The following is a 27,898-nucleotide window of genomic DNA, read 5'->3' as shown; positions in this document are numbered from 1 at the left end:
GCGCAAGCGGTCAGGAGCTGACCCGGAGCAAAACAGAGCCCGGCGTCCACCGCAGGCGTCCCGGGCTCGGGGCGGAGCTGGCCGCGCGGTCCCGCGGGCCGACCTTCCCCGGGGCGGCCGACGGCGCTCCAGCCCCGCTGCTCCCTGATTGGAGGGAAGGGAACCACCATGCAGAGAGCTCCGTTCTCATTGGCCAGCGGTGAAGGGCATCCCCTGACGTCACGGAGCCCTGGCCCCGCCTCCCGCGCGCGGCCCGGAAGCCCGCGCGCCTGCGCAGTGCGGGCTCTGCGCTCCGGGGGCTCCGGCGGCTGCTCGGGCTCCGCGCCCGGCGCGTGGCGGGCGATGGCGGAACCCCGGGGCGAGCTGGAGCCTCTTCTCGGGGAGGTCCGCGGCGGCGGCAGCGGCGACGGCCGGCCGGGGCGGCTCACTCGGGGCCCTGGTGAGTGACGGCGGAGTGAGCGGGGGGCGCCGGGCGAGCGGGGCGGGGCGGGGCGGGCGGCGCCCCTGCACCCGAGCCCCGGCGCCTCCTCCAGCGGCTGCCCCGAGATCGGAGTCTCCCAGACCTTCCCGCCTCCTCCCTGCCACCCTGTCTCCTCCCCCCCCTTCTCGTGGGGAAACTGAGGCCCAGAGAAAAGAGCCACTCACGCCGAGGCGCAGGCCAGCGGGGGTCCAGAGGGCGACCCCGGAGTCCCCGGGGCGGCTGGGCGCCCAGCTCCATCTCGGGGCCGGGGCTGCGTCCCTTGCTCCCTGCCGCTGCCGCCCGGGCCTTCCGCCGCCTTCTGGCCTTCCTGTGTGTGGGCCGAGGCCGGGGACCGGCCTCTCCGGAGGACTCGGTGAGGGTCCCAGGCCGCAGGACCTCCTCCACTTAAGATGAGGAAACTGAGGTCTCACAGCCCTGCCTCTCCTGTGACCTCTACTAGTGCCTCGCTTGGCTGCTTTCCCCGCGGGTCCTGCCTCTGCTGGTTGGGCTGGGTGAGCCAGTGTGTGTATGTCCACAGGGAGATTGGCAAGAGGTCAGGAAGTGTTGGCCCAGCCCCCCCCCCCCACCTTGGTCGTCCCCTGCCCACCTGTGCTCTTCCCCGGTTTCTTGGGTTGCCGCTGGGTGGGACAGACTTCCTCTCAGCCTGTGCCAGGTCCTTGGCACAGGCTTTGTGTCTGGACATCGGGTGCCTTTCTGGGGCTGCCACTTGCAGGCTAGGTGAGCTGGGGCAGGTGCTCGGTCTGCTGAGGCTCACAAAAGGGATGTCCTGAGCATTCAGCAAGGGAATCTGGGGGGCCGGTGTCTGGTCCAGAGCAGGAATGCTGCCATGTTTGCTGGTCCCAGCCCTGGCAGGGGAGGCGGTGGCAGGTGTGATGTTTGCTGAGACAGGAGTCGGCGCTGGGCAGCGTGGCTGTTTTCATCCCTTGGCTGGGCTGTTTGTGAGAATGGCTCATTCAGTCCCCTTGCCACCTGCAGGCCTGGAGATGGCCCCTGGGCCCCCCTCCCCCCGCAGGACTCTCCCACCCATGTAGGGTGTCCAGGTCCCGGATACCCCTTAGCCAGGTACTCCTGACTCAGCCCCAGCTGATGGGCCTTGGTCCAAGGTTGAAGAGAGTGATTTTCTCTTGTTGCTGGCTCAGGAAATCTTCTACTATGTGGCTGGTTGTGAAAGTATCCAAGGATGTGGGGTTGTGTTGATGGGGGTGGGGCTCTGCAAAGCTTAGTGCAGGACACCCCCTGGTTGTTGGGGAGGGTCTGCAAGCCTGGGGCTCACTAAGGGTTGCACAAGATGCTGATGCTTCAGGGGCCATAGAGCAAGAAGGGGAGGGAGTTTAGGCCTGGATGTTGGGGAACACAGGCTGAGGAGCAGGTTCCTGCCGCACAGCCAGGGACCAACCGCCCCTGCCTCACCCAGGCCCTTCACCTGGGCTGTGAGAAACACTGTATGGGTGGTGCAGGCGACAGCGGCTCTTTGGCCAGGAAGGGCTGGCTGAGGACTGGGGGTGGGGGAGGGAGCAGGACCTTGGTTCTCAGTGTTTGGTTCTGGAAGCCAGGCGCATGGCTGGTGACACCCATGGGACAGAGGTGGAGATGCCTGAGTCCCCATGGGGGTGAGGAAGACCCCACTTGAGCCCCAAGCTTGGTGCCAGACCTCTGCAGGTGGAGCTGCCTCTCCTGTGCCCTCTGCACTGTGCCCCTGGGCAGCCGTCAGAGGCAGGGCCAGCCCCGCTCAGGGCCTGGAATCCCGATCACATCTGTGCTTCTCATTTTGTTGGCACCCTAGGCGGTGGCACCTGCCACAGTTCAGGGGGACCCCAGGCAAGGCTGCAGGCTCCTGGTCGTCACTCATGTCTATTCTGCTCCAGGTTCCGGGACCTGGCAGGACCTCTGCATCGACCAGGCTGTGGTCTTCATTGAAGATGCCATCGAGGTGGGTGGTGGCTACACCCTGGCTGAGCGTCTCCCCTGCCCCGCGCTCCCGGCTGTCCTGGGGCTGAGGCCTGTGGTCGTCATGGACCGGCTGTCTGAGTCCTCTCCATCGCAGTCTCATCGATGAACACTGACTGAAGTCTGGCCCGGGCCACCCCGTGCCAGGTCACATGTGGGGGTGGAGGCTGGCCCCGCACACAGTGGGCACAGCTGATGTCCCTATACTCGCTTTCCCGGGTGCCCACCCTGGGGGAGAGTGTACCGTGTGAATGTGACGGCTGAGGGTCATGGAGGGGTCTCCTGTCCCCTATGGACAGGGACCTGCCACCCCCCCCATCACATCTCCTCTCTTGGGCTGTTCTTGGGGGCTGTGCTGTGTTTGGCTTTGTGGTGAGGGGCACAAGTCAGAGAATCAGGGAACATGGGGTACAAGCACTGAGAGGCCCCCTCTTCCCCCCATCTCCCCCAGCTCACCGTCATTCCTCTCACCTCCAGTACCGCTCCATCTACCACAGAATGGACTCTGGCTCGCTATGGCTTTACCGGTGCTATTACTCCAAATGGTGCCAGCGGTGAGCACGTGGAATTCGGGGCTTCAGCTGTTTGGGGGTGTCAGGTCCATCTCAGCGTCCTTTCAAGCACAGAGGTGGCCCTGATTCTCGTCTCAAGGGAGAAGCCGGCTCATGGAGCAGGGAGCAGCCCAGCCCTGGCCCTGGGCAGATGGGATCCATGATGTTTGTGCAGGCTCGGGTGGACCCAGCCAGGAAGGGCTGGACATTGCCCTCTGGGCAGCTACCTGCTTGGGGGTGGGGGAGGTTCCTGGCCGCAGGCAGTATTTGGCCTCTGACCAGATTGATCTCCTTCCCAGGGCTCTGAGCGTCACCATTTTTGTGATCCTGGCTTTGGCTTTCGTGGAGACACCTTCTTCATTCACCAGGACGGCAGATGTGCGCTACCGTGCTCGGCCCTGGGAGCCGCCCTGTGGCCTGACGGAGGGCGTGGAGGCCCTCTGCCTGCTGCTCTTCCTGGTGGACGTCTCTGTGAAGGTGAGGGAGGTGGGCCCTGTGCCTCCTGACCCCTGACCACTCTGGTCCATTCTGATTCCCAGGGCTGGTTTCTACTCCTCTTGCCTTTTCGCTTTGGCCCAAGCTTTTGCTGGTGACTGAGTGTTGCGGCAGAGGACGACAGTTCCTTTTCCTCCCCACAGTGCAGGCTGGGTATGAAGGCTACGTGGTTTCTCTTCATGGCCCGCCTTGCTGGCCCCAGCAGAGCGGAGGTGGATGTAGGCAAGGTGGGGCCTCTTGTCACAGAGCGGCTGCTGTGAACCTGAGACTGGATCCTTCAGGAAGCTGGAGTGGGCTTCTGCATATTGAGCTCATGGTCACTTCAGTCTGGGGTCTTCAGGGCTTTGCAGTTTGGTGCAGAGGGCAGGGTCTCCCCAGGCTAAGCCTTCTGCAGTCTCTGTTAAAGCTTTCAGACCTACAGTGCTCCTGAGGGGTTCCCATGTCTTCGTCCAGGCGCTGGGCTTCTGAGGCTGTGGCCTCCCTCGGGCTCAGGCTGCCGCTTCTTGTCCTCTAGCTCCGGACCTGGTTTTGCCCAGTGCTGACCTGCCTTGTGGGGGACGAGGGGGCTTTAGGGCTGGGTGCATGAGAGCGTGTGTGCATGCGTGTGGGGGGGACACCGAGCAGTGTCTCACTTCTTGTTTTTAGCCCATAATGTGGTTGGCAGGGTTTTAAACTGAAACCCAAACTGGTAGGAAGTTACCATGAGTTGTTTTGGATTGGCTGAAGGTGTGTGTGTGGTGGGGTTATCCACAGGCCGGGGTGTCATGGCTGGGCACACTGTGGGGGGAGGAGGCAGGTAGGAGAGGGCAAGAGTAGGCAGGTGCCCTTCCCAAACCACCTCATGGAAGGCTGGGCACACGCACCGAGCGCCTGTCTTAGTCGCTTCTGTGGTCCCTTCCCGAGCGTTTCTCTTACACAGCACATGCTCGTGGCCTGGACAGGCAGGACAGGTAGGAGCCCATTACTGACGAGGAGACAGCCTGAGAGAGTGCAAGGGAAGCGGTGACGTTATCCCAAAGGAGGTGTATTCCTGAATACAGAGGGAGGCTGAGATCTGAGGATCACAGGGCAGAGCCAGCGGGGCAGAAAAGTCTTTGTGAGACTCTTCTCTCCAGTTAACCACTCAAAAACCAGAAGTGGAGCTGTGGTTCAAAGTGGTAGAGGGCTAGCCTTGAGCAAAAGAGCTCAGGCCCTGAGTTTAAGTCCTACAACAGACCATAAAGTAAAATAAAAAGAAGTGTTCTCATGACCCGACTTATAAAATGGTAACCTCTGTGTACATTGCCTTTATAGTAACAATAAAAAAAATAATAAAAAAAGAAGAACTGAGGTCAGGGTGGCCTGTGCCACACTTGAGGTTGTATCGTGATCACTGAGGGCCCGTGAGGGAGTGGTGCCTCGTCCACAGAGACCATGCTGTGGAAGGACCCTCTGATCCCTTCCCACATCCACGAGTGCTGGTGTCCCCTGTCTGCCACACACCCCCTCACCCGTCCTCCTCTCTTTCAGGGCTACCTGGTGGGGCGGGCCCAGTTCCAGGAGAATCTGTGGCTGCTGGCTTACCTCGTGGTGCTGGCTGTGTCCCTGGTGGACTGGACCGTGTCTGTGAGCCTGGCTTGTCAGGAGGTGGGTGGTGTGGCGGCTCTGAGATGGTGCCTGTTCTGTGTGGCACAGGATGTGGGGTGTGGGCCCTAGGTGTGGGTGCAGTTGCCAGCATGCTGCCCACATTCCAGTGGACTTTGGATTTTCAGCGGCTGGGGATGGGCTCTGAGGCATGGATTAAGCCAGGGTCCTGGGGTGCCTGTTGGCTAGGAGCGGAGCTGAAGTGGGTTCTGGCTTCTTGGATTTCCACTCCTCGTCTGGCCAGTCTCCATGGGATCGCAGGCCTGGGGTCCCCCCACACATAGCTCTCACCTGCCCAGAGCTGTGTGAGGCCCTGGAGGAGCTCACTCACCCGTCCACCCACACTGTTGGCCACCGAGTCCGCTCCCCCAGTACCCAGGCACCGCTGCCTCAGTGAGCCACCAGGGCTCTACACCTGTCAGCAAGGGCTGGGAGACCGCCAGTCGAGATGGGGAGCCTGGTGCCATGGCTGGCAGGGCTTGCTTGGCCTCTGGGGCCTCTTGCACATTGTGGGGCCACGGGAAACACGACGACGATGTGAGTCTGCGGGCCTCTCGGGTCTTTTCCAGCCCCTGCGCATCCGCCGGCTGCTCCGCCCCTTCTTCCTGCTGCAGAACTCCTCCATGATGAAGAAGACCCTGAAGTGCATCCGGTGGTCACTGCCCGAAATGGCCAGGTGGGTGGGGCCGGGTGCCTGGGACTCCCATGCAGGTGCGCAGTCGGGGGCCTGGCGGGCAGGAGTGGTCCTGCAGGCCCAGGCCCCACTGTAGACCTTTCTGTCCACACTCCGCTGTGGCCACTGAGTTCTCTGCAAGTCCTTTGTCCCGTGGCCTGCTGTGGCTACCACCTCCTCCGCCCTACTCTCCCGTAACCACCTGCAGCTTCGTTTGCAGATGCGTGGACCCTGGCCTCCCCCCGCCCATGGGCCCTCATGCCTCTGTCGTCAGCCAGAGTCTGGGCTCAGCGTCCTTCCTAGCTCCCCTGCCCCTTGCTTCTATCAGAAAAGTCGTTCCTGCCCTCCCTCTGCCTCGATCCCCTCCAAGTCCAGCCGAGATGATGGCGAGGCCTCTCCCCTTGTGTCCTGAGCCTCTGGGCCTCGTGTGGGGTCACCTCCTCCCTCCACAGGAAGGGGACTCCGGGCTGGGAGGCCTGGCCTTGGCCGGGTTCTCAGGGACAGCAGTGCCTGGGGCAGGAGGGTGGCCCGGGGTCTGCCCTGCCCTTTGCCAGGCTGAGCGCCGCCTCTCCCCAGCGTCGGGCTGCTGCTGACCATCCACCTGGGCCTCTTCACCGTGCTGGGAATGCTGCTCTTCACCATGGGGGAGAAGGTGAGGTGGCACCTGCCCTTGGCACGCCCGGCCGCGGACTGGGCAGAGTCTTGTGGACAGTCATTAGGTTGGCAGGGCCACTTGCCAGAGACACAGAACCAGAAAGTCGGTGGTGGCCCCACTTCATCCCAGGGTCCGTGTTTCCATGCAGTGCTGTTGCCGCCAGGGCCCTGTCTGCGCCTGCGCACTGGGCGCTGTCCTGTCTGCGCCTGCGCACTGGGCTCTGTCCTGTCTGTGGCTGCCTCTTCCTCCCCTCCCGCTGTTCACTGGGGTGGGAGGGGGGGCCGGGGGCGCTTGAAGCTTCCTCCCCAGCCTGTTGGTGCTCTTTTTGAGGGGCTGCCCTCCCTCACCCACAGCTTTCCTGTTCCTCACCCTTCCTGCACTTCCTCAGGCCTGCTGGGGACCACAGCGATGCCACCTCCTTTTCTCCATCCCCTGCTCTGGATCCCCTGCCCTGCCCTGCCCGGGCTTTGGCCGTGTCCACCTGTCACCTTCCTGAGCTCTGTCCTCAGTGTGGGTCCTCTTGTGTCTCTGCCTCTCTGCCCTGGAGTGTGGCTGGTGAATGGCTGAGTTGCTGTGATGTAGAAGTTGGGTTGAGCCCCCCGGGAGGGCAGAGCAGGAGACAGGCCCGTGCCTTCCCCAGTGCCCACATGGTGTTTTTGTATCTGTGTGTGCATCTGAGTCTATCCATGTGTTTGATGGGCGTGTCGACATGTGTTGGGTGACTGTTTATCTGTGTGTCTGCACGTGTATATTTACATCTGTTGGTAGGTAGATTGCATATGTGTGTCTGTGTATGTGTGTGTGCACATGTCTGTGTGTGTGTCTGTGTTTTTGGTCGGTGTGCTCTGTTGTGTCTGTGTCTATGGTGGTGTGTTGTGTGTGTGTCTGTCTATAGTGGGTGTGCTCTGTATTGTCTGTGTGTGTCTGTGTCTATGGTGAGTGTTTTGTGTATGGTGGGTATGTTGTGTATCTATGGTGTGTGTTGTCTGTGTGTCTGTGTTGTCTGTGTGTGTGTCTGTGTCTATGGTGGTATGCTCTGTGTTGTGTGGGTGTGTCTCTGGGGGCTGTGGTGTGTATCTGGCGTGTGTCTGTGTGTGCATGTCGGTGATAGGTGTTTTCTGTGTGTATCTGTGTCTATGTAGGTGTGTTGTGTGTGCCTGTGTCTGTGGTGGGTGTGTTGTGGGTGTGTGTCTGTTTATGGTGGTGTGCTCTGTGGTGTCTGCGGTGTGTGTGTGTGTGTGTCTGTCTGTGGTGTGTGTGCATCTGTGTATGTGTCTTTGTGCGAGTGCACACGCGTGCTAGACAGCGCGGGGCTCCTTGGGTGGCCCTGACTTGGTTCTGTGTGCCTGGGCCCAGCCTGCGGGAGGTGGAGGCCGGGCTGCGGGGCCTCCGTGGGTGGACTGTGGCGGGGCTGGCCTGTGGCCCGTGCCCTGCGGTGGAGGCCTGGACGTTTGAGTCTCTTCTCAGGATGAAAAGCAGGACAAGGAGAGACTGGCCTACTTCCGGAGCCTTCCAGAAGCGCTGACCTCCCTCTTGGTGCTGCTGACCACTGCCAACAACCCTGATGGTAGGTGGGGCTTCGGTGGAACCTGGGGTCAGCGCTGCCTGGCGGGGCTCGGGTGGGGTGTCCTGGAGGCGCGTGTCCACTGGGAGGTGACATTGGTTCTCTGCTCTCTCCCCTCTTTCCCTTCTCTGTATGTCTTGTTTTTGTCTTCTCTTTTCGCATCCCCCTTTCTTCTCCCTTTTCCTCTGTCTCCTCTGCTTTCTCGCTGTCTCCTTTCTTTGTTGGTTCTCTTCATCTGTCTCTACTTGGAGAAGCTGAAAGAATGGTGTTCTTAACGTGTGACGTGGCAGTGCTCAGGGCCCCTCTGCTGGCTCTCTGTGGCCATCCCTTCCTCAGCTGTGGCCCAGGGCCAGCCAGGAGGTGGGTGCCGCTTGCAACATCATGTCTGAGTCTCTGGGTTCTTCGTTGACATGATGGGGTGCTGATAGGTCCCCTAGTGGTCACGTGCTGGCTGTGGCCACGGCCAGAGGCCACAGATTCTTCTGGGTTGGCCGTGACTGGGCCACCATGCCGGGGGCCTCTCCTCCTGGGCTCAACAGCTGGGTTCCTACTTAGCTGCCCACCAGTGGGCACCTGCCTGTCCTTACCAGCCCATTGAAAGGGTGGGGTGGCTCACAGGACGGCTGGTTTCAGCCCAGCAGGGTCCTGGGCTCTCCCTGCAAGGAGGGGCTTCGAGCGCTTTTCAGTTTCTCTGGTTCTTCTCGCCTCAGTAATGACACCTGCATATTCCAAGAACCGGGCCTATGCCATCTTCTTCATCCTGTTCACCCTCATAGGTGAGTGTGGATGGCCCATGCTCAGTGCTCCGGGCTCATCCGGGGGGATGGACCCCAAGGCTCAGGTGTGTGTGCAGTTGGCCCCAACTGTTTACCTTCCCGGTCACCTGTCCCCTATAACTTCACCTCCCCTGCCTCAGGCCTGCTGGCTTGTGGTCTGTGGTCAGTGGCCACTGTAGCCTCATCCCTCTTCTACCCAGTGCCCCTCAGGTGGCCAGGGGCTGGCCAGCCCCCGCTGCATGGCAGGCGTGAGGAGCACTGACAGCTGCTTCCCTTGCTGGCATGCTTGCTGTGTCCGCTGACCCATGGTCTCCACAATGGTTTTATTTTTCCCTTCTTTTTGTCGGGCAAAGGGCTTGAATTCTGTGCCTGGGCATTGTCCCTGAGCTCTTCAGCCCGAGGGTACTGCCCTACTCTTTGAGCCATAGCCCCACTTCCAGCTTTCTAGTGGTTCGTCGGAGATGTGAGTCTCATGGTTTTTTGTGCCCGGGCTGGCTTTGAACTGTGATCCTCACATCTCAGCCTCCTGAGTAGCTAGGATGACAGGTGTGAGCCCCGGCGCCCGGCTTCCCCGATAGTTTTGAGAAGCGTGCTCCGCCTCTGCCCTGGCTGGCTCTGTCCGAGGCCTCTCCCTTACAGGAAGCCTGTTTCTCATGAACCTGCTGACCGCCATTGTCTACAATCAGTTCCGAGGCTACCTGATGGTGAGTTGGGCTGTCTCCTCCTGGGCTGGGCCCACAGTGGGGCTGCAGGCAAAGCGATGCCATCCGAGTTGCCCAGTTCATGGTCCTCAGCCTGGCCAGCCAGGACTGGCAGAGGGTGACAGCCTCTTGTGGGAGGGCCGAGGTGTAGACCACGTGTCACCACGTGTCACCTGGGAGGGCAGTGTTTCCATGGAAACCAGAGGTCCTTCCCATGCCCTCTGTTCCCTCTGAGGGAGGCTGCCCGAAGAAATGGACCTGTACCTAGTTGGGGGCGGCCAGGATCCCAGATAAGAATGGGTCCTCCCGAGGCGGCGCGGTGGTGAGCCACGGTCACTCAGGGCCTGGCTTCCACTTGGCCTTGGCACCTTCCTCTGAGGACTGCTGCTGCTGTCTGCAGGGTGGCTGGGTACCCTGGAAGCTGCCCAGGCTGTCGGCCATCCCCGGGGGAATGGGGTGGGCGGGGCTGTGTGGCCGGGAGCAGCTGCTGAGGCTGAGAGCTGGCTCCTTGCAGAAGTCTCTGCAGACCTCACTGCTCCGCCGGCGGCTGGGGACCCTTGCAGCCTTCCAGGTCCTCAACTCCATGGCAGGGCCAGCTGGAGCTGCCTCCAGTGACACGTACGTGCTCCCCAGGGACCCAACAGAGAGGCTTTCCCAGCATCCCTTGCGGTTGGGTACCTGGGTTTGGAATTGTGCAGACCACCATGTCCCCTGGGCTCTGGCCCCTGCGGTCCTTGCTTGAATTGATTTGTGCCCGCGTTAGGCATCCCCTCTGCTGGTGAGTGGCACTGAGGAGGTTCTGAGCTCCACAGCCGGGGCAGCAGAGCCTGCCTGTCCCTCTGTAGGGTGCCCAGCAGGGTCCCTGGGGATCTGGGGTGATAAAAGAACCTGCAGCCCCACCTGTGGTAGACGCCCTCAGGGGGAGCACTTTGCCAGGGTGGATGCCTTGCCAAGCACAGAACTGGCCTGGCTATCCTCAGGGGCCTGGCCGGCCTTGCTCACAGGGTGTGTTTTTTTTCCGCAGAGTTGGGGTGAAGCCCCAGGATGTGCTGCAGGTACTTCAGAGAGCCCGGCTGGGCAGTTCCCACAAGCGGGCCCTCATGGAGGTGGGCTCCCCAGGCCTGCCCCAGCCTCTGGGCTCAGCCCCTCTTCAGGGTGGGGAGTGATTCATCGGCGCTGGTCACAGCCTGTGGGGCCAGGGGCTGTGGCCACTTCCCTGGCCTGGCTGAGCCTGCTTCTCTCTGCAGAAGGTGCGCTCCCATGATGGCAGCCTGCTGCTGGCACGTGACTTCCAGAAACTCTTCGATGAGGTTGACAAAAGTGTAATCAAAGAGGTACGTGGGGTGGCTTGTGCCTGCCCACCCCTGTGTGCCCCCCGTGCACCCCTGCCCGCGGTAGGGCCAGCACAGCTATTGTCACCTGGGACTCTGTGACGAGGGCCAGGCCCCTTGGTGAGTGCTGGAAATGGAGGTCCTTTGGCTCCTAGAAAATACATTTTATTGGCCCGTGGGGAGCGTGCACCGGTTTCTGTCAGAACTCCCCCCCTCCTGTGCACTGGCTACAGGGACCTGCCCTGCTTATGCACTTCCTCGAGCCCATGCTCGGTGGCCTGTGGGACACGCTCTGTGTCCACGGTGTCCTGGTGTTTCGAGTCCAAGATTGTTGTTGAGGTGGAAGTTTGGGGTCCAGAGGTTTGGGGGAGCTGTACGTCCTCAGCGTCAGATGCTGAGGGCAGGGGGTCTGTTCTGCTTTGGTGAGTGACATTTGGGGCGGGCCATGGGTTGATGCGCTGGGGTTCCTGCCTGTCCACTGGCCTGCCTGGTGCAAGCATGGAGAGCAGTGTGGTGATGACACACGGTGGCCAGTGTGTGTGGCCAGCACTCTGTCCACACTGAGTGACCCACGGGTAAGATTGGGAGCTGAGCCTTTGGAAAGCTGGCTGTGTTTGAGGTCATTTCCCTGGGCTGGAGAAGTCAGGACAGGCCGGGAGGCCGGGAGCATAGACTCAAGAGGCATAGGCAGGGTGGCCTGACCACGGGCTGAGTGTGGGTTCCTTCCCCAGCACCCGCCCAGGCCTCAGTACCGGACTCCACTACTGCACACTGCCCAGGTCCTCTGCAGCCACCGCTACTTTGATTACCTGGGCAATCTCGTGGCCCTGGGGAACCTCGTGTCCATTAGTGTAAGTGCAGGTACCCATCTCCCCCACCTCCTCTCTCCTGCCACCCCCTCCCCAACCCCTGCCCCACGGTGCCCTGCCTCCCCCACCCCTCCCCACGCCCTGCCTCCTCTCCTGCCACCCCTCCCTACCCCTTGCCCCCACCCCCCCATCCCACCCCCTGCCTCTTCCCTGACCTGCTTGGGGAGCAGGTCTGCCAGCCTGGTGAGTGAAGCCCTGCCCTGGCCCGCAGGTATTCCTGGTGCTGGATGAGGATTTGCTGCCTGGAGCACGTAATGACTTCGTCCTGGGGGTGAGCTTGGCCCGCGGCTCAGACAGGGAGTGAGGAGGGTCTAGAGAGGTGATGGGGTGGCCCTGAGTGTCTGCCGTGTCCCCTATGGGTTGAACATAGGCTAACGATGTTCTGGCACCAAAATAGCAGACTTGGCCCTCAAGCCTGATGTCCGAAGCCTCTCTGATTTGTGCTCAAGATGGCGTTTTCTTTGTTTTGATGGTTGGTGTCATTCCTGGGGCTTGAACTCCGGTGTGGGGTGCTGTCCCTGAGCTTTTGTGCTCCAGGCTAGCGTTCTACCATTGGAGCCGTAGATCCACTTCTGGGTTTCTGGTGATTACGTAGAGATCAGAATTTCATGAACTTTCATGCCAGGGCTGGCTTTGAACCGTGATCCTCAGAGCTCAGCCTTCTGAGTAGCTAGAATTACAGGCGTGAACCACCAGCGTCTTTCTGGTTAGCGTGTGCTTGCCCCTGTGGAGGCCCGAGGGGCTCTGACTGGCTCCTGGCAGTGATTGTGAGGCTGCCCCTTCCTGCTGAGCACCCGGTGACGATCTCTGGCCAGCCAGGCTGCCTGGCAGTGGCATGATGGTTGGGGATAGAGTAGCTTGCTGGATCTTGGGTGCTGCCTCTAGGCTCAATTTGGGTGTGACTGCAAGTCCCTCTTGTGGACTGAGGCCGGCTGCAGCCGCCTCTGCCTCTGTTTCCATGTGGAGTGAGGGCGGGCTGCTGTGCACCCCGGGTGATGCCACCGTGCCCGTCCACGGGCTTGTGCTGGTGGGTATCCCGTGCAGCCCCTTTTAGGGAGAGGTAGATGGTAGGAGAAGCCAGCGGGAAGCAGGGGGGTGGGGGCCTTGAGTGTGAGGGTGGGTCGTGGGGGAGGAGGGGAGGCGGGTCCCAGGATGACTCCACCCCATCCACCCTTCGGCCCCTCAGGTGCTCAACTATGTCTTCCTCCTGTACTACCTGCTGGAGCTGCTGCTCAAGGTCTTTGCCCTAGGCCTGCGTGGCTACCTGTCCTACCCCAGCAACATGTTCGACGGCATCTTCACCATCCTCTTGCTGGTGAGGCGCCTGCAGGGCAGGGCAGGCCCTTCTGGTGGGCTCCATAGGGCAGGGCTTGCGGCTCAGCCGGCTGTGATTCCCTCTCTGGTCTCTGAACTTGCAGAGATGCTGGGTGTGGGGCTGAGTTCCGTGGAGGGGCTGTGGAGCTGGTTTCTATAGGGTTTTGGGATCGGGTGGTCATTTATGCCTCTTGGGGGGACTGAGGAGGTCCCATCGCCAGGTAGCTCAGCCCTGGGCACAGCCATCAAAACCGCTGATTTCTCAGAGTGGATGTGTGGGTCCGGGGTCCGAGGCAGGGGCGAGTGGAGGAGACCCTGGCAGGACTTTGGTCTCTGAGTGACTTCTCCCTTCCCCAATTCCTGAGGCCGGAGCTCTGCTTTCTCTGGGAGGCCTCTGGTGGGGCACAGCGGTGCAATGCCTTCTTTCCTTTTGTGACGAAAGGTGTTGCAGATCTCAGCGCTGGCTGTGTCCCGGCTCCCCCAGGCTGGCCGGTGAGTGACGACGGAGGTTCTGTGGGCTTGGCTGATGAACCGCAGTGTCTTTCCTTCCCTTAGCTGGGGCTGTACCTAGTCGCCTGTGCCCGTGGGGCTGAGCTCCCCTCTGAGGCTCCCCCTCCATGGTGGGATGTGTGGGCCCAGGGGTGCGGGGCTGGGCCACTGTCCCTGCTCACTGGGGTTGGGTGGGGCCCGCACTCCATGTGGATGGGCCCCTCCCACTCTGCACTGAGGTTGGGATGTTCTTTGAACCCCCGGCCTTGGTCCTGGCCACTCAGAGGGGTGTCTGGGCAGCCCCAGGTGATTCTGGGATAGCTGGAGATCTGGCCCTGTGTCAGAGCTTTTGAAGCTGAGGGTGAGGCTGCCCTGTCTCAAGACCTGTGCCACGATGCCCAGCTCCAGTGTGCCACAGCCGAGCCCATGGCACAAGCACAGGGAGGGCAGGGCCAGGCCAGGACTGGTGCACACTGACCTTGAGGTCTGTTTCTTGCTCCTGCACTGCTTTTGTCCTGGGTAGCGAGGTAGCTGGAGAGAAGAGGTGTGGGGCCCAAGCTTCCACCCCTGGCGTCTCCTGTGGGGAGCCCTTGGGCTTGGTGACTCCCCCGGGCGTTGGGCAGGCACCGTGGGGCTGGTGTTCCCAGCCTGTGCTGGGGAGCCTCAGGAACGGGGTCTTCTGGAGAAGCCGTGAAGGTCGTCATGGTGGGGACAGAACAGGTCTGAGGTCAGCGAGGTCCAAGGCGGGTAACAGGGCCCCCTGTTGGGCGTGGGTGGCCTCCTTGGTAAATGGGGCCCCTGGCTGTGCATTCTGGGGGTTGTGAATGGGCTGCCGAGGGCAGAGGGTGTGAACAGAGCCGCTCAGTTCCCACCCTCGTCAGTGGGAGCTTCTCTGGTCTCTGTGCAGTGACGTCCCATGGGCCACCTGTCCCCTCCCCCCGCCTGCCTCCCACACCTGCCTCCCGGTCTCCATAGGAAGCCAGAGGTGCTGGGCCTGCTGTCACTGTGGGACCTGACCCGGCTGGTGAACATGCTCATCGTCTTCCGCTTCCTCCGCGTCATCCCCAGGGTGAAGGTGCGTGCTGTCCCCGCGCCCCCGCCCGCCCCCGCCCGCGCCCCCGCCCCCGCCCCCGCCCGCGCCCCCGCCCGCGCCCCCGCCCGCGCCCACGCCTGCCCGCGCCCGCCCCCCCCCCGCCCCGCCCCCCCGCGCCGGGGCTGTTGCTGGGCACTGGCGAGAAGGACTTTGGGCGAGGGTGTGACTGGACGGCGGGCAGGTTTTCAGGAGTAGCGTGGTCTTGAGGGCACTGAGGCAAGGCAGGCAGGCAGGCAGGCCAGGCAGGCTGCACCTGGTACAGAGGCCCCCATCTTCCTGAGCGCGTCAGAGCAGAAACGCGAGCACACCGCCCCTCTTCTCTCCTGTCCCCCTCCTCCTGGTGGCCCTGTCCCCAAAGACCACCTTTATCTGCCAGTGTGTCGCTTGTGCTGGACCTCCACACACACACGGGCACATATGCCCACTGGGATCACATGCGTGTGCACACGTGACCTCATGGGATCCCGCCCACGCCCGTCACACAGGAGCGTGCATGATGAGATGTGTCCACGTATGCGTGTGTACTCATTCGGATCACGTACACGCCCACTTGGGGTCATACACGCATGCATGTGGAAATACATGTGTGTTCACACATGTCCACACTTACTCCACAAGACGATGTCCACACAGGGCCGTGGACATTCACACCGCACCCACACAGGATCATGTGTGCACACACATCCACATGTGATCATGTGCACACACCTGCACAGACGTGGTCACCTAACTCACAGCACCACGGGCACGTGTGGCCACCCATCCATAATCGTGCGTATACAGTATATAGCCCTGCACAGTCACCTGTGTGTGCATTTGTGTGTAGAGGTGTGAGGCAGAGAGAGGAGAGGTCTTCATCATGTAACAACATATGTTTACCTGTCAGGGTGCATGCCATCACATGTACACACACTTGTTCCGTGGTCACTAGCTGTGGTCTTGGGGCTGTTTGTCATGTTGGGCTGGTACACTGGTCTGGCTGGAAGGCCAGCGTTGGCCCGGGTTGTGTGGGAGGCCCTGTGTGGCGGGAGCCCCTGTGTGGCGGGAGGCCCTGCATGGCGGGCTTCTGTGTGGCTCTTTGGAGCCGGGGGCCCTCCCTGCCCCCTCTAGGTCTGTTCCCCTGGGGCCTCTGGCCCGCAGAGGGGCTGAGCTGATCACAGCAGGCTGGCAGGCTGAGTGTGGACTGAGGCTTGTGGGTTCCAGAGGTCTTGGGCTTTGGCCACCATGGGAGGCCAGGCTTGTGCAGGCACCGTGGTCATGTGTGAATGTGGGCGGGCAGTCGGGGTACGTGGATGTGTGAGTGGATGGCCAGAGGGGAGGAATCTGGGTGTGCTCTGGTGTGTTCTCTGGTTGTGCGTGGATGATTGCAGGCTGTGCTCGTGTGGCTTGGGGTCATCTGCCTGTCACCCTGCTGTCCTTCAGTGCTGGCGGTGGCTCCTGGGGGCCCCTTATGGGGCAAGAGGAATAAGGGGTGTCTTTCTTCCACAGCCTATGGCCGTGGTGGCCAGTACCATCCTCAGCCTGGTGCAGAACTTGCGGGCTTTTGGTGGGATCCTGGTGGTGAGTCCTGGAGCCGCGTGGGCTCGGGTGGGCAGTGGCTTGGCGGCTGTGGTCTGTGGTATGGGGGGGAGCAGGAGGGGCCCTGGGTAGGGCAGTGGTGGGCTGTGGAGAAGTCCATGAATGTCAGGCCCAGGGCAAGACCAGAGCTGGAACCTGTTGTCTACCTGCACTCCCCTGCCATGCCGGGGCCCTGTAATTGCCCTGCCCCTGTGATCTCGCTGAGATCTTGCTGTGCCACGCTGAGAGCTGCCGAGGACCACCTCAGAAGTGGTCCCCAACTTTGCCTCCAGTTCTCCTGCCCACAAGAACCCTGGCATCCGGCTGAGGACTGGCTGGGAGCTGGTGTGTGCAGTGTCTGGAGCCGCCATCTCCAGGCTCTCTGAGGGTGTTAGGCCCTGCTGGTCACTGGCCACGCCAGCCCTGGAGAAACAGCTGTGCTTTGATGCCCAGGGCCTGGCCTGGGACCGCGGGGCTTGGCTGTGGTTTTGTGTGGCTCTGTGGGCCGCAGGCCTCTGATGGCGCCCCCCGCCCTCCCGCCCAGGTAGTGTACTACGTATTTGCCGTCATTGGGATCAGTTTGTTTCGGGGTGCCGTCGTGGCTCCTGGGAACAGCAGGTAGCGTGGGAGCCCATGGTGCCAAGGCCCGGTCTCTGCTGGGCTGGGGTGGGCAGGGCTTACCTGGAGGTGTGGCCCTTGGGGCTTGCCAGTGACCTGGTGGCTTTGTGTTGCCAGTCTGGTCCCTGCCAACGTCTCAGCACCCTGTGGGAGCTTTGAGCAGCTGGAGTACTGGGCCAACAACTTTGATGACTTTGCTGTGAGTCCTGTCTTGCCTGCTCCCTCTCCCTGGGGGCGCCCTGCCCCCTGCCCCCTGCCCCCTGCGCCCTGCCCCCTATCCCCTGCCCCCTGCTCCCTGCGCCCTGCACCCTGAACCCTGCCCCCTATCTCCTGCCCCCTATCCCCTGCGCCCTGCCCCCTGCCCCCTACCCCTGCCCCCTGCCCCCTGCCCCCTGCCCCCTATCCCCTATCCCTTGCCCCCTGCTCCTGCCCCCTGCCCCCTGCCCCCTATCCCCTATCCCTTGCCCCCTGCTCCTGCCCCCTGCCCCCTGCCCCGCCGACCTCGGTCTGCTGCCCTGCAGGCTGCCCTGATCACGCTGTGGAATGTGATGGTGGTGAACAACTGGCAGGTGTTCTTGGATGCCTACCGCCGCTACTCAGGCCCGTGAGTCGCCTCCCCACCACTGCCGCTCTGGGCAGCCGCCAGTCCTGCCAGACTGTGCCTGAGCCTGGTCCTGGCTCTAGCAGGGGTAGAGCCCTGACTGGGCACGGCTGGTTGCATCACACACTGGCAGGCCTCAGACTGCCCTGGGCTGGGGCGGGGGGGGGGGGCTGGGGCCGGGGGCGGGGGCCGCAGTCAGAGCTGGGTCAGCTCGGAGCTGGGAGAGCTCTCTGTAGCCTAGTGCAGGCGCGTGGTTTGAGCCCTAGCTCTGTCTCTTGCTGGCCGAGCTTCCTCCTGTGGCTCAGTGGCCATGTCTCAGTGGGGCCGTGGTGTGGACGTGGCTCACACCCCACTCTGTGCAGTAGTGGGCAGATGGTGTGTGTGTGTGCTCACTATGGGGGCCCCGTCCCCACAGGTGGTCCAAGGTGTACTTCGTTCTGTGGTGGCTGGTGTCCTCTGTCATCTGGGTCAACCTGTTCCTGGCACTGCTTCTTGAGGTACCGGGGTCCCTGTGCAGCCCTGCCTTGGGCTGCAGCTTTGCAAGGCCAGGCTGCGCCGGTGTCCTGGCTGAGGGTGCGGCCGAGCTGCCCCTCCTGACTGAGGGAGGCCCGCTGAGCACCCCCTTTCCCTCTTCAGAACTTCCTTCACAAGTGGGACCCTCGGGGTCACGAGCAGCCCCTCGCCGGGATGCAGGAGGCCCCGTATCAGATGTCAGTGGAGCTCCTGTTCAGGTGTGAGGCTGGGGGGCCGGGCCTGCTGCGGCCTCGTGTCACAGGTGCAGGCGGGGGCCACGGGCAGCTGGTGCGGGGAGGCCTCTGCAGGCCCTGGGTCTCTTCGCTTGATTCTTTTGTGAGGATGGCACCAGGGCCTTGTGGCCGGATGGCATATGCTTTTTCACTGCCCCAGCGCCTGCTCAGGGCTTTGGACGAGGTGTGGAAACGTGGCAGCCACCTCACGTGGTCCTGAGCCCCGTGGGTCCCGTGGCTTTGCCCAGCTCTGGTTTATTTTGGGGCCCCTGGTTGGGGCACCTGGAAGCCTTCCCCGGGCTCTTCGTGGGCCCTGGTCTGCATCTGCTGAGCTGCGTGGTCTCCGCAGGGACGTGCTGGAGGAGCCCCGAGAGGAGGAGCTGCTGGACAGGCTGCGCCAGCATCCACACCTGCGGCTGCGCAGGTGACAGCGGGGGCCCTGAGGAGGAGGTGTTGGCTCAGGACCTGTGCTGGCTGGGAAGGAAGATGGAGAGCAGGAGGAGGAGGAGGAAGCAGGCCACGTGGGAGGCAACCATGCTGTGACAGACCACTCCAGGGGCACTGGTGGCACAGGCACCCTTGTGTCTGCCCCCGTGGCCCACACCAGGTCACTGCAGCCCTGCCCGGCAGTGCGGGCCACCGTGCCTGTCAGGTGGTACCCGCTCGGGTCACTGCTCCTGAGAGACTTGCCTCGGGGGCCTGGACGCAGCCTGGGGGTAGGGAGCAGCTCACGGGCCTTTGCTGCTGGTGGCTTTCATGGACCCGAGCCCTGTGCAGGGTCACTGAAGATTCCCGGTGCTGAGCTTGGGGTGCTGGTGGTGTTCCACGAGGAGAATGTGGACTGTTATTTTGTGCCTTGTGTGAGGATGATTGGGTGTGTTTTTCTTCGTCAGCACACTAATAATGACTGAGTTTTGGGGAAGAATGGTGTTGTTTTTACTCTTGACTCTGCATCGCTGGGCTCAGCTGCTGAGCTGGTGGTTGAGCCTGTGTGCTACGCCGTGGGGTGTGTTGGGTTTTTCACGTACTGCACGGGGCACCTTCTACTGAATGGACGAGTAGGGCTTCAAGTGCCAGCCTCAGTGGTGGGTGGTGTACTGTCCAGAGGGCGCTGCATGGAGGAGAATGTGGGGATCGGAAGTGATGTCCATGAGGGATGCGATTGATGAGTGATGCCTGCCTGGACAGGGGGTCTGGGCTTGGGTAGGACTTGGCTATAAAGCCCTTGTTCCCCACCTGTTTGGAAATAAGAGTTGAGGAGAATAGAATGGAAAGATAGTTCTAAAATGTCACAGGATCCCGGCGCTCGGCCGTGTAAGTGCTGGGGAGTTGTGTCCCTGGCTCTTGTGTCACTCCTGACTGTTCCTACAGCCTGTCTGGAGCCTCAGCACTCCCCTGACCCTCTGGGATGGGGTGCTTGAGGCCTGTGAGGACGGTTGCAGCCTCAGGCTGCTTGCCTGTGTGCTGATTTGGGTAGGGAAGACCTCAAATTCGGCATGGCTAAGCCCACACCCAGCTGGACTCTCCTCTGAGATTGTGGGGTGGAAACGACACACCCCTCATCTGCTGGATGTTGGGCGCCACCTTGTGGAGTGACAGGGTTCTGATCTCTATAGTGCTCGGTGGACCCCAGGATGGCGGTGGGTGATCTGCTTCCTGTCTACGAGGCCAGGAGAGCTAGCTGTCCTCATCACGGTATGTGTGGTCCTTAGCCCTCAGTGGGTATCTGTATCGTCCTATGCTGACCACTGTCCACCGTGCCATGGCCCCCTTTGCCTCCTGCCAGGCTGCAGGTTACCCCAGCCTCTCTGGGCACTGGGGCTGCACTGTCAGGCAGCCACCTCCTGGGACGGGCACCACTGTTGTTGAACCATGCTGGGGACTGAGGCGTGGTCAGTTGTGTCGAGATTTCCGATCATGATCTTCACCTTTACCTTCTGGGGGTTGCTTGCTGGCCTCCAGGGCTCATGGTCCTTACATCCATTTCTCACAAGCTGGAATTGACTCTATCTGTTGGGGTCGGGGTGGGGCAGCTGTGGGCTGCCCGAGTGGGTGGGGCTGAGCCCTGCTGGACCTTGGAGCTGTGCACTCTGCCACAGGCCAGAGGTGGAGGTAGGGTGAGGCCGCTGTAGGGCGGTGTCCAGGCCTGGGTCAGGGCTTAGGAGCAGTCAGGTGTCCCCAAGAGGGGGGGCAGTGGTCTTGACAGCAGGAGGCACGGATGGGGACAGCTGGCTCTGTGGATGGATGAATGGCGGCCTGTGGGGCCAGCAGGGGACATGGGGGGTTGGGTGGGTGCCCTGGCTCATACCCTGGAGGGGCAGAGTCGAGGTCGTGTGCTGTCAAGGGGGTGGCAGCTTATCTCATGGTCACTAAGGGGGCATGGGCAGCCCCTGTGACCTGGCATTACAGCAGGCCCTAGGCCCGGATCACAGGTTCCCGCTGACGTGACAGGTGTGAGGCAGGACTTGTGCCTTGTAGGGGCATTGCAGCTGGGGGTGGATGATTTTGCCTGGGATTTTCATGTGGGGAAGGTGTGCCTGGTAGAAGCTGGTGGGAGCTGACAGATGACCTAGGTGGCTGCAGGTGGGGCCAGGCACTGGTTGGAGGTGAGGATCGAGTCCCCGATGGAGGTGGGCTGGGGTCTGCGGCCCCTTCCCCAGCTCCCTTCCCGCATGTGTCCGGGTCAGCCCGGTCTGTCAGGAGGACCTGGGAATGGGCCTTGGCTGGCGGGTGTGGGGCCTTTCATGTGGTCTCTGTTGGCCCCATGCAGTGGGGTGCCCCCTTCTGGGGAGCAGCCTGGATCAGGTTTCCTGCCTGGAGATAATTGGTGGTTCTCACTCAAAGGTTTAAAAGGAAAAGGGCAGGATGTGGCCATACCATGCTTGCCAAAGACTTCAAGGAGCCGTGGCGTTCAGGCTGAACCCGACATCAAAGTGCCCAGCAGAGAGCCTGGGCTGCCATGCTTGGGGCCTGTCCTATTCTTCTGGGTCACTCAGTGGGGCCTCCCCCGCCGCCCATATCTGTGGGAGGCCCGGCTGCCTCCCTGGGTGCGAGCAGTTGACTAATCCGGACCCAGCCTGGGCTCCAGCACCACCTGCCGCCAGGTGAGCCAGACCTGCCCGCCCACCTTGGCTCCTAATCAGAGTGGATGAGCCGTGGGGGGACTTGTGAGGCCGAGACCTGGCTGGCAGAGAGGTCCATGGCCGAGGCCGTGTGTGGCTAAACCCACCTCTAAGGCCTGGTGCCTCGAGAGGGCCACGAAGACTTCACCGGAGCCCCCAGGAGGAGGAATCCAGAACACTGCCCTGGGCTCCATCCCAGAGCTGCTGACTGAGAGGGTGGTGCAGGGCCTGGGTTCAGTAGTGAGTTCCCGGGTGCCACCCATGGGGAAGCCATGTGTGGAGCAGGTCAGTCAGGAGGCCTTCAGAGTTGGACACCTTTCTGGTAGTCAGATGGCCCAGCCTCCCCTCTGGACAGAGGATTCTGGGAAGGGTGTGGTTTCCATGCTGCCAGGGTCTCCCCTGCCTGCCTTGGCAGGGTGCACAGCTTGTCCAGAAGGGGCCAGGCAGGACGCCCTCCCGCCCAGCACCTTGGCTTGGTCTGTGCATGCACTGCACAGCTGGACGTGGAGAACCTGCCGCACCCTGCCGTGTTCGCAGGACTTGAAGAGGGCAGAGAAGGGGGAGCCCTCTTTTAGCTACAGTCAAGGGAGCGGCCAGCCCCTGTCCCTGTGTCCGAGGCCTCGGTCTGCCAGCCTGCTTCCTCTGGCTGTCCTGGACAGGCAGTGGGCTTGTTCCTGCATCTGCTGCATTTTGGTGGTGGTGGCCGGCCGGCTGGGTGAGGCAGGGCAGGGAGGAGGTAGGAATGTACATTTATGGCCAGGGCCCCATCCTCCAAGGCTCTGGTAGTCACCACCTTCCTTTGGGATCCCCTCCCCTATTTCCAGCCTTGGGCCTGGCACCAGTGGTGCTGGGCTGGTCACCTGTCCCTTGAGGCCTGGGAGCCAGGCACTGGCAGTGACGGGTGGCCTCACCATGGGCCTTTTCCCCCATGTAGAAGAGAGCTGAGGCCCCTTGGCGCTGGGCAGTGGGTCCTGGGTGCTCTTGCTGAGCTCCTTCACTTAAGGCTGGTGCTCTACGGCTTGAGTTCCAGCTCTGCTTCCGGCTTTTTGCTGCTTAGTAGGAGATAAGAGAGATTTTTCTGCTCAGGTTGACTTTGAACTGATTTTCAGATCTCAGCCTCCTGAGCAGCTAGGGCTACAGATGTGAGCCAAGACCAGGACTTGAACTTGGTACCTGATGTTTTCACTCTCTGGCTAGTGTACCAACTGAGCCCTGCCCCAAACACTTTGGTTTCTGTGGGTTCTCCATGTGTGTGCGTGGGTGCATGCATGCCTGTGTACAGTAGGAGCTTTCTCTGGTACTGCAGTAGTGCCCAAGCCTTAGCATCTCTCCAACTCCCTGGAAAGTATGTGGGGCAGATTGCTGAATTGAGGGTCTGGCAGCCTGTGGGGTGTGTTGTTCTGCTCACACTGAAGCTCTGCCCAGGACTGCACTGAGAACTCCCACTAGTGGGCTAGATGGTGACTGCTGAGAGGCCTCTGCACATTTCAGCACCGTGGCCTTGTCTTGTCCTGCAGAGGCCTCTGCAGAGCAGGAGAATGGCAGAGAGGACATGAAAGTGGTGCTGTGGCTCTAGTGGGAGAATGCCAGCCTTGAGTGGAAAAAGCCACTCTAGAGCCCTGAGTTCAAGCCCCTGTACTGGTGGAAAAAAAAAAAAGTTGACACACAGAGGAGCTGCTACGTGCAGATGGATGGGGAGGTCGAAGGGGCCCCAAGCTATGAGCCATTGAAGCCAGGAGCTCTGGATGAGGGGGGGTGGGGATGGCCCTTCAGAGGGGCACCAGTGCGGGTGGGAGGGAGCTGACTTTGTGCACATCTAGCCTCCAGAGGCACCAGACTTGGTTTGTCACTGTAGGGCTGGACGCACACCCAAGCTGACCTCCGCGCTGGCCCCATCTTTCTGCCAAGCTTCCCCAGGTGGCGCTGAGGAAGACAGCCAGGTCTGCCATGGCCACAGGCTTGTGGTTCTGCCATCCTCACCCCGGGGTCCCCTGAACACCAGCCTATGTGACAGCTCGCTGTTATCTACAGTGCCCAAGCCGGGGCCAGTGGAGGGGCTGTTGGGGAACCAGCCTGCCCTGGGCCACAGGTCCACGTGGCTGCCTGTGTGGGGTGGTGGTCCGTCACTGAGGGGCTCTCACCACCACTGCCCTGCAGGGACACCCACTGGTCACTTTGGAGGGTTGTTGGCTGAAGATGGGGTGTGGGGTGATGAGCTTGGCAACCACCCGCTCAGGTGGGACCTCAGCAGGCATGGCCCTGTGCCCTGCTCCCTCCCGTGCTCCCACAGCCACAGACGCTCCTGGGCTTTGCACATGGGGTGTGCGTGGTGGGGTGTGGGTGGTGGAGTGTGTGCAGTGGGCGGTACCTAGGAAATGTGCATGCAGGCTCTGGTGTGGAAGGTGGACGGGGAGGCTCTCCATGGCTGCTGCAGGTTGGGGACCTGCTGGGGGAACCCCCCGGGCATCTCTGAACTTGATAGTTGTGCTTGATAGAGGGGCTCCAGGTGGGCTGTGAGGGCCTTGTCCCTCTGCCTGGATTGCTGCTCTCTGGATCTGCACAGCGCTGTTGGTCGCAGTGATGTCTTCCCCTGCCCCAGGCAGGCCCCAGCCCCAGCTCCTGCATGCAAGCTTGGAAGCCTAGGGCCGGTCAATGCCCCAGCGGGTCTGATGGGGTGGGCCATTGGAAACCCGTGAGCCAGCCGCAGAGCCAGCTTGGGTGACAGGAGGGTGAGCCCTTTGGCGTGTCCTCCTGGCGTGAGCTGGAAGCCCAGAGCTGATTTGCATACAGGTGAAGGCCTGCCCAGATGCAGGGCCAGGTAAAGGCAGGTGGGGTGGACACCTGCACAGTCAGGCACACACAATTCCAGGGCAGACCAGTGGAGGGCAGCAGAGCTCCAGCAGTCCTGGTACCTTCCCTGCCCCCCAATTCCAGTGCCAGGCCTGACCAGAGGGCAAGGGCAGTCACCCCATCTGGAACATTCTTCCCTTCCCTCCCTCCTGAGCCTGCGACCCCAGGCAGGCTTCTTGACCCGAGGCCTTGTGCGATGCCCTCTGGGCCCCCTCTACCTTTGTATTCCTCAGGGTTGTTTCAGGGCCCCTGGGGTCCTGTGGGGTGGCAGGAGCTGTCCCCTGGGCTACTCGGTGTTCCCTGGGCTACTCGGTGTTCGCGGAGTTCCAGACTGCAGGGCTCCAGCAGGAAGTGTGCGAGGAGGCTGGCGGTGGCTGCTGTGCCCGAGCTAGCTGCTGCCCGGGTGTGGGGCAGTGCCAGGGTCCCCCGCGTGGTCTTGGCGTGGACACAGTGGGAGCTGCTCTGGCCCAGATACCGTGGGCACTGGTGGGGTGGTCTGCCCTGGTCTGTCAAGGCTCAAAGGACCCTGTGACCATGGGTGTTGGCTCCTGACATCTGGTTTTCCCAGAAAGCTGGGTGTTGTGGATTCTTAGCATGCCATGCCCAGTGCCAGGGCCGTGCATGGAAACCCCACTCCACGCTCTGCCAGAGCAGAGCAAAGAATCTGCATATCTGCTAGAGAGGGGCCCTGTTGGAGGGACTTGGAGGTCAGAGGCCAAGTAGGACAGCTCCCCTCAAACCTGGAAGTGGTGTCGGGGAATAAGATGGGAAACTGAGGCCCACGGGCAGGGCAGTGGCAGAGACACTTCTGCCCACACCACTGTTGCCTCCCGCCCTGGCTGCTGTGTGCATTCGGCATCATCTGCTATATATGTATTTTGGGGGGCTCTCTGGTTTGCTTCTCAACTCCATAAAGGTGAGAGCTGGGATTTGTTCCCCGGTGTGAGTGCTCAGTGGTGGTGTGTTGACCAAGTGGACGGACAGACGGAGGAGACAGGGACAGCATGCATGGGCATCTGTCCTGAGTAGCCTGCTGTGGGGGGTGGGGGCGGCCCAGGGCTCCGTTCTGTCCCCTGGGTCACAGCCTGGTGTGGTTTGGCATCTCTGAACTTGGGGTGACGGCTGTCGTAGCGCTCATCTGGCAGCTGGTGGCTCAAATCAGGAGCTGATGCTTCTTAGTTTCTCTTACCGAGGAGACACCAGGGGCTCAGAACATTCTGGATCTCCCCTTCCTTCTCCCCCTCCCCAGTGACTGCCTCCAACCAGCTACCACACTGGTGTGGGCTCCTCTGGGGACAGAGGGCCATGGTGGTGAGGGGTTCTGGCCAAGGCTGGGCTTCCCCGGGGAGGATGGGGGAAGGCAGAGGGTGTGGCAGCGTCTGGACACCTGAAGGTGGCAGTGGGTGGACCTCGTGCCTGCGGCCTGGGCAGCTCAGCTCGGGGTCCGGGGTGGGGGAGGGAGCCACATGCCGGTGCTGGCCTGGGCTCTGCCCATTGGTCTGCCAGGAGGGCCCAGGTTCCTCCTTGGGCTTGGCGCCTGGCCCACGGCCCCGCAGAGCCGCTCTGGGCAGCCGTCCTGCCCTGGTCACATGCCATTGGCATTTTTGTGAGATGCCAGGAATGTGTGTGGGGCGCCCGAGACCAGTCGGCCTTGGTTTTGCCGCATAACTAGAAGTCACTGACTCCACGTGACAGCCACATGCCGGCTGGTGATCTCTGCCCTGGCCGGTGGCCGGTGGCCAGCACAGGGGAACTCCAGGCCTGGGGGTGGGGGGAGAGGCGGAGCGGGCGGGCTGGTGCTGGCAGAAAACCCTCCCTGCAGGCCCTGGACACAAACACCCTGGTGGCATGCTGGCCTTTTGGTTTTCCTCCTGTCACCAACAGAATTCACCCCGTCCCTCCCTGGGCAGCGCCTGCGAGTGAGGGAGTCTGTGATTGAGGAGATGGTGCAGACCCTTCCCAGGCACGGTGCTGTCCTAGTGACCGTGGGAGCCCTCGTGCCCGGGGCCAGGGCCAAGGGCAGGGTGTGGGCAGAGCCCCTGCCCTCTGTGTGCTGGCACCATGCTTCTCCCGACTGCAGGAGTCCCGGTGTCCCGGCATTCCCTGGCTTATGCCTGTCATTCCGGCCTCTGCCATCTTCTTCTGGTTGTCTCTGTCCCTCTGGCCCTGAGTGCCCACTCTGGACTTGGGGCCTCCCTTCTCCAGGACGTTAGCAGCTTAGCTAAATTACATCTTCACACACTCTGTTTCCATGTGAGGTACCCGGATTCTGCCTTCTGAGGTTCGACTGGACATGAGTTTGGGGGATTTGCTTTGCCTGGAATCCAGTAGTGGCTTTCAGGAGAAGCCTCGGCCCCTTGGTTACTTTGCTTCATGCCCTACATGGCTTGATGGCCAAGCCATGCCATGGGTGAGTTGCCCCCACCGGAGCCCTGGTCACCCTGTCTGTGAAGCGAGTGACAGCTGTGTGTCACCAGAGGCTGGCTACCGATATCCCATAGTCTGCCGAGTGTCAGCCCAGTTTTGCCTGTTGGTTGGCATACTTGGGCACCATGTGGCCTGGTTGTGTGTGGGGTGAGTTAGTGGCAGTCCCTCCCTCACTGGCTGGTGGTGAGGGCAGGGCTTGCAGGGACCTGGCGTGAGCCAGCCGTGTGCACATGCCTGTCCATGGCTTGCTGGTCTGGGCTAGGAGCTGGGAGGGGCTCTGTGGGCCTCCATCCTTTTCCTGCACGATGGTTCTGTTGGCCCCAATGACAAATCCTGGAGGCAGGCAGGCCCGGGCCTGGCCCTGCGGCCCCCGTGTTGCCAGAGCCTCTGCCGCTTGCCCAGAGGGCACTGGGCCCTGGAGGACCGTGGCCACTGGCATTGCCACCAGTTCATCAGTGGCAGGAAGCTGGCCACGGGGGCGTGTGGCACCAGCCAGTGCCCAGGCCGCAGTACCGATAGCACCTGGGGAAAGGCCCTGGTGTCTGTCTCACTCACTGGCCTCCGTGTCAGCCTGTGAACCCTCCAGCTTCTGCTTCCCATGGCAGGGCCTCTGTCACACGTCCATCCCAGACAGATAGGGGTGTCCAGGGCGCCGGGGTGAGCGGCCCCACTGCAATCTTCATCATGAGCGCCAGGGTGGGGGAAGGGGCACTGGCCAGGTGGTCAGCTCCCCACCTCCATCTTCCTGGCTGCGTGAGGCGGTGTGGGCCCAGCCCCACCCGCCTGGTGCCCCTGCGGCCTGGTCACCCGGCACCGAGAGCTGGTGAGTGGCGGAGGACGGGACTTTTGATCTCAGGAGAGGCTGCCTTTGCCAGGAGCCCCCAGCCGCACTGGCTTCAGCCCAGCCGGCCTCAGAGCCTCTGGGAAGCACCTTGGACAAATGATTTCATGCAGCGGACTGCGCAGGCCCACCCGGCCCACGTCCGCGTTGGCTGCCAGCCTGGGTCCCAGGACACCACGCCATATGGCAGGTTTTTCAGAAGTGAGCCAGGGGCCCTGACATTCTGTGTGGCTGTGGCTCTCACACCCAGCCCGTGCCTGTCTCTGCCAGCCCTGTGTCCTTGTGACCTTGTCCAGTGCTCGGGCTGACAGTGTGTTACCCGGAGATATCCACCAGTGGTCAGACCACACACACACCCCGCCACGCAGGCTAGTCCTGCCTGCCCGAGGCTGCCGCTGGCTCTGCCAGGCCGTGCGTCCAGCTCGGAGTGCGGGTGGAGGCTCTGTGTGCTTCTTTTCTTGCTCGGCCAGGCCGATTATCTTTAGTAAAGGCCATCATGAACATTTCCTTGTAAGCTCATTTGAAGGAAATGTTTGTGCATGAAGCATTTTCCCACAGCCCGGAGACAATGTGC

General features: G+C 61.9%; 1 protein-coding gene across 3 annotated transcripts; it reads left to right on the top strand.

Moving 5' to 3' along the window:
* Positions 1–286: 286 nt before the first annotated feature.
* Positions 287–19,009, top strand: Tpcn2 (two pore segment channel 2). Of its 3 annotated transcripts, XM_090347215.1 has the most exons (25): positions 287–439; positions 2,347–2,411; positions 2,906–2,982; positions 3,279–3,456; positions 4,984–5,100; positions 5,667–5,773; positions 6,347–6,422; positions 7,893–7,992; positions 8,700–8,765; positions 9,405–9,469; positions 9,981–10,084; positions 10,491–10,572; positions 10,714–10,800; positions 11,529–11,648; positions 11,878–11,937; positions 12,853–12,981; positions 13,423–13,472; positions 14,445–14,544; positions 16,051–16,122; positions 16,664–16,737; positions 16,855–16,936; positions 17,259–17,341; positions 17,754–17,835; positions 17,975–18,069; positions 18,434–19,009. In XM_090347215.1, exons 1-25 carry the CDS (start codon positions 343–345, stop codon positions 18,510–18,512), a joined length of 2,247 nt encoding a protein of 748 aa, XP_090203341.1. In that variant the 5' UTR covers positions 287–342; the 3' UTR covers positions 18,513–19,009. The 3 variants fall into 3 exon arrangements, with proteins under 3 accessions (XP_090203341.1, XP_090203343.1, XP_090203342.1); XM_090347217.1 differs by lacking the exon at positions 287–439 and having other exon boundaries at positions 2,880–2,982; XM_090347216.1 differs by lacking the exons at positions 287–439; positions 2,347–2,411; positions 11,878–11,937 and having other exon boundaries at positions 2,861–2,982.
* Positions 19,010–27,898: the final 8,889 nt, after the last annotated feature.

The sequence above is a fragment of the Megascapheus bottae genome, chromosome 16, assembly GCF_031878675.1.
Source record: "Megascapheus bottae isolate mThoBot1 chromosome 16, mThoBot2.hap1, whole genome shotgun sequence".
Classification (NCBI taxonomy): domain Eukaryota; kingdom Metazoa; phylum Chordata; class Mammalia; order Rodentia; family Geomyidae; genus Megascapheus; species Megascapheus bottae.
Note: the sequence above shows the minus strand (reverse complement) of the source record. Positions and strands in the feature narration are given on the sequence as shown.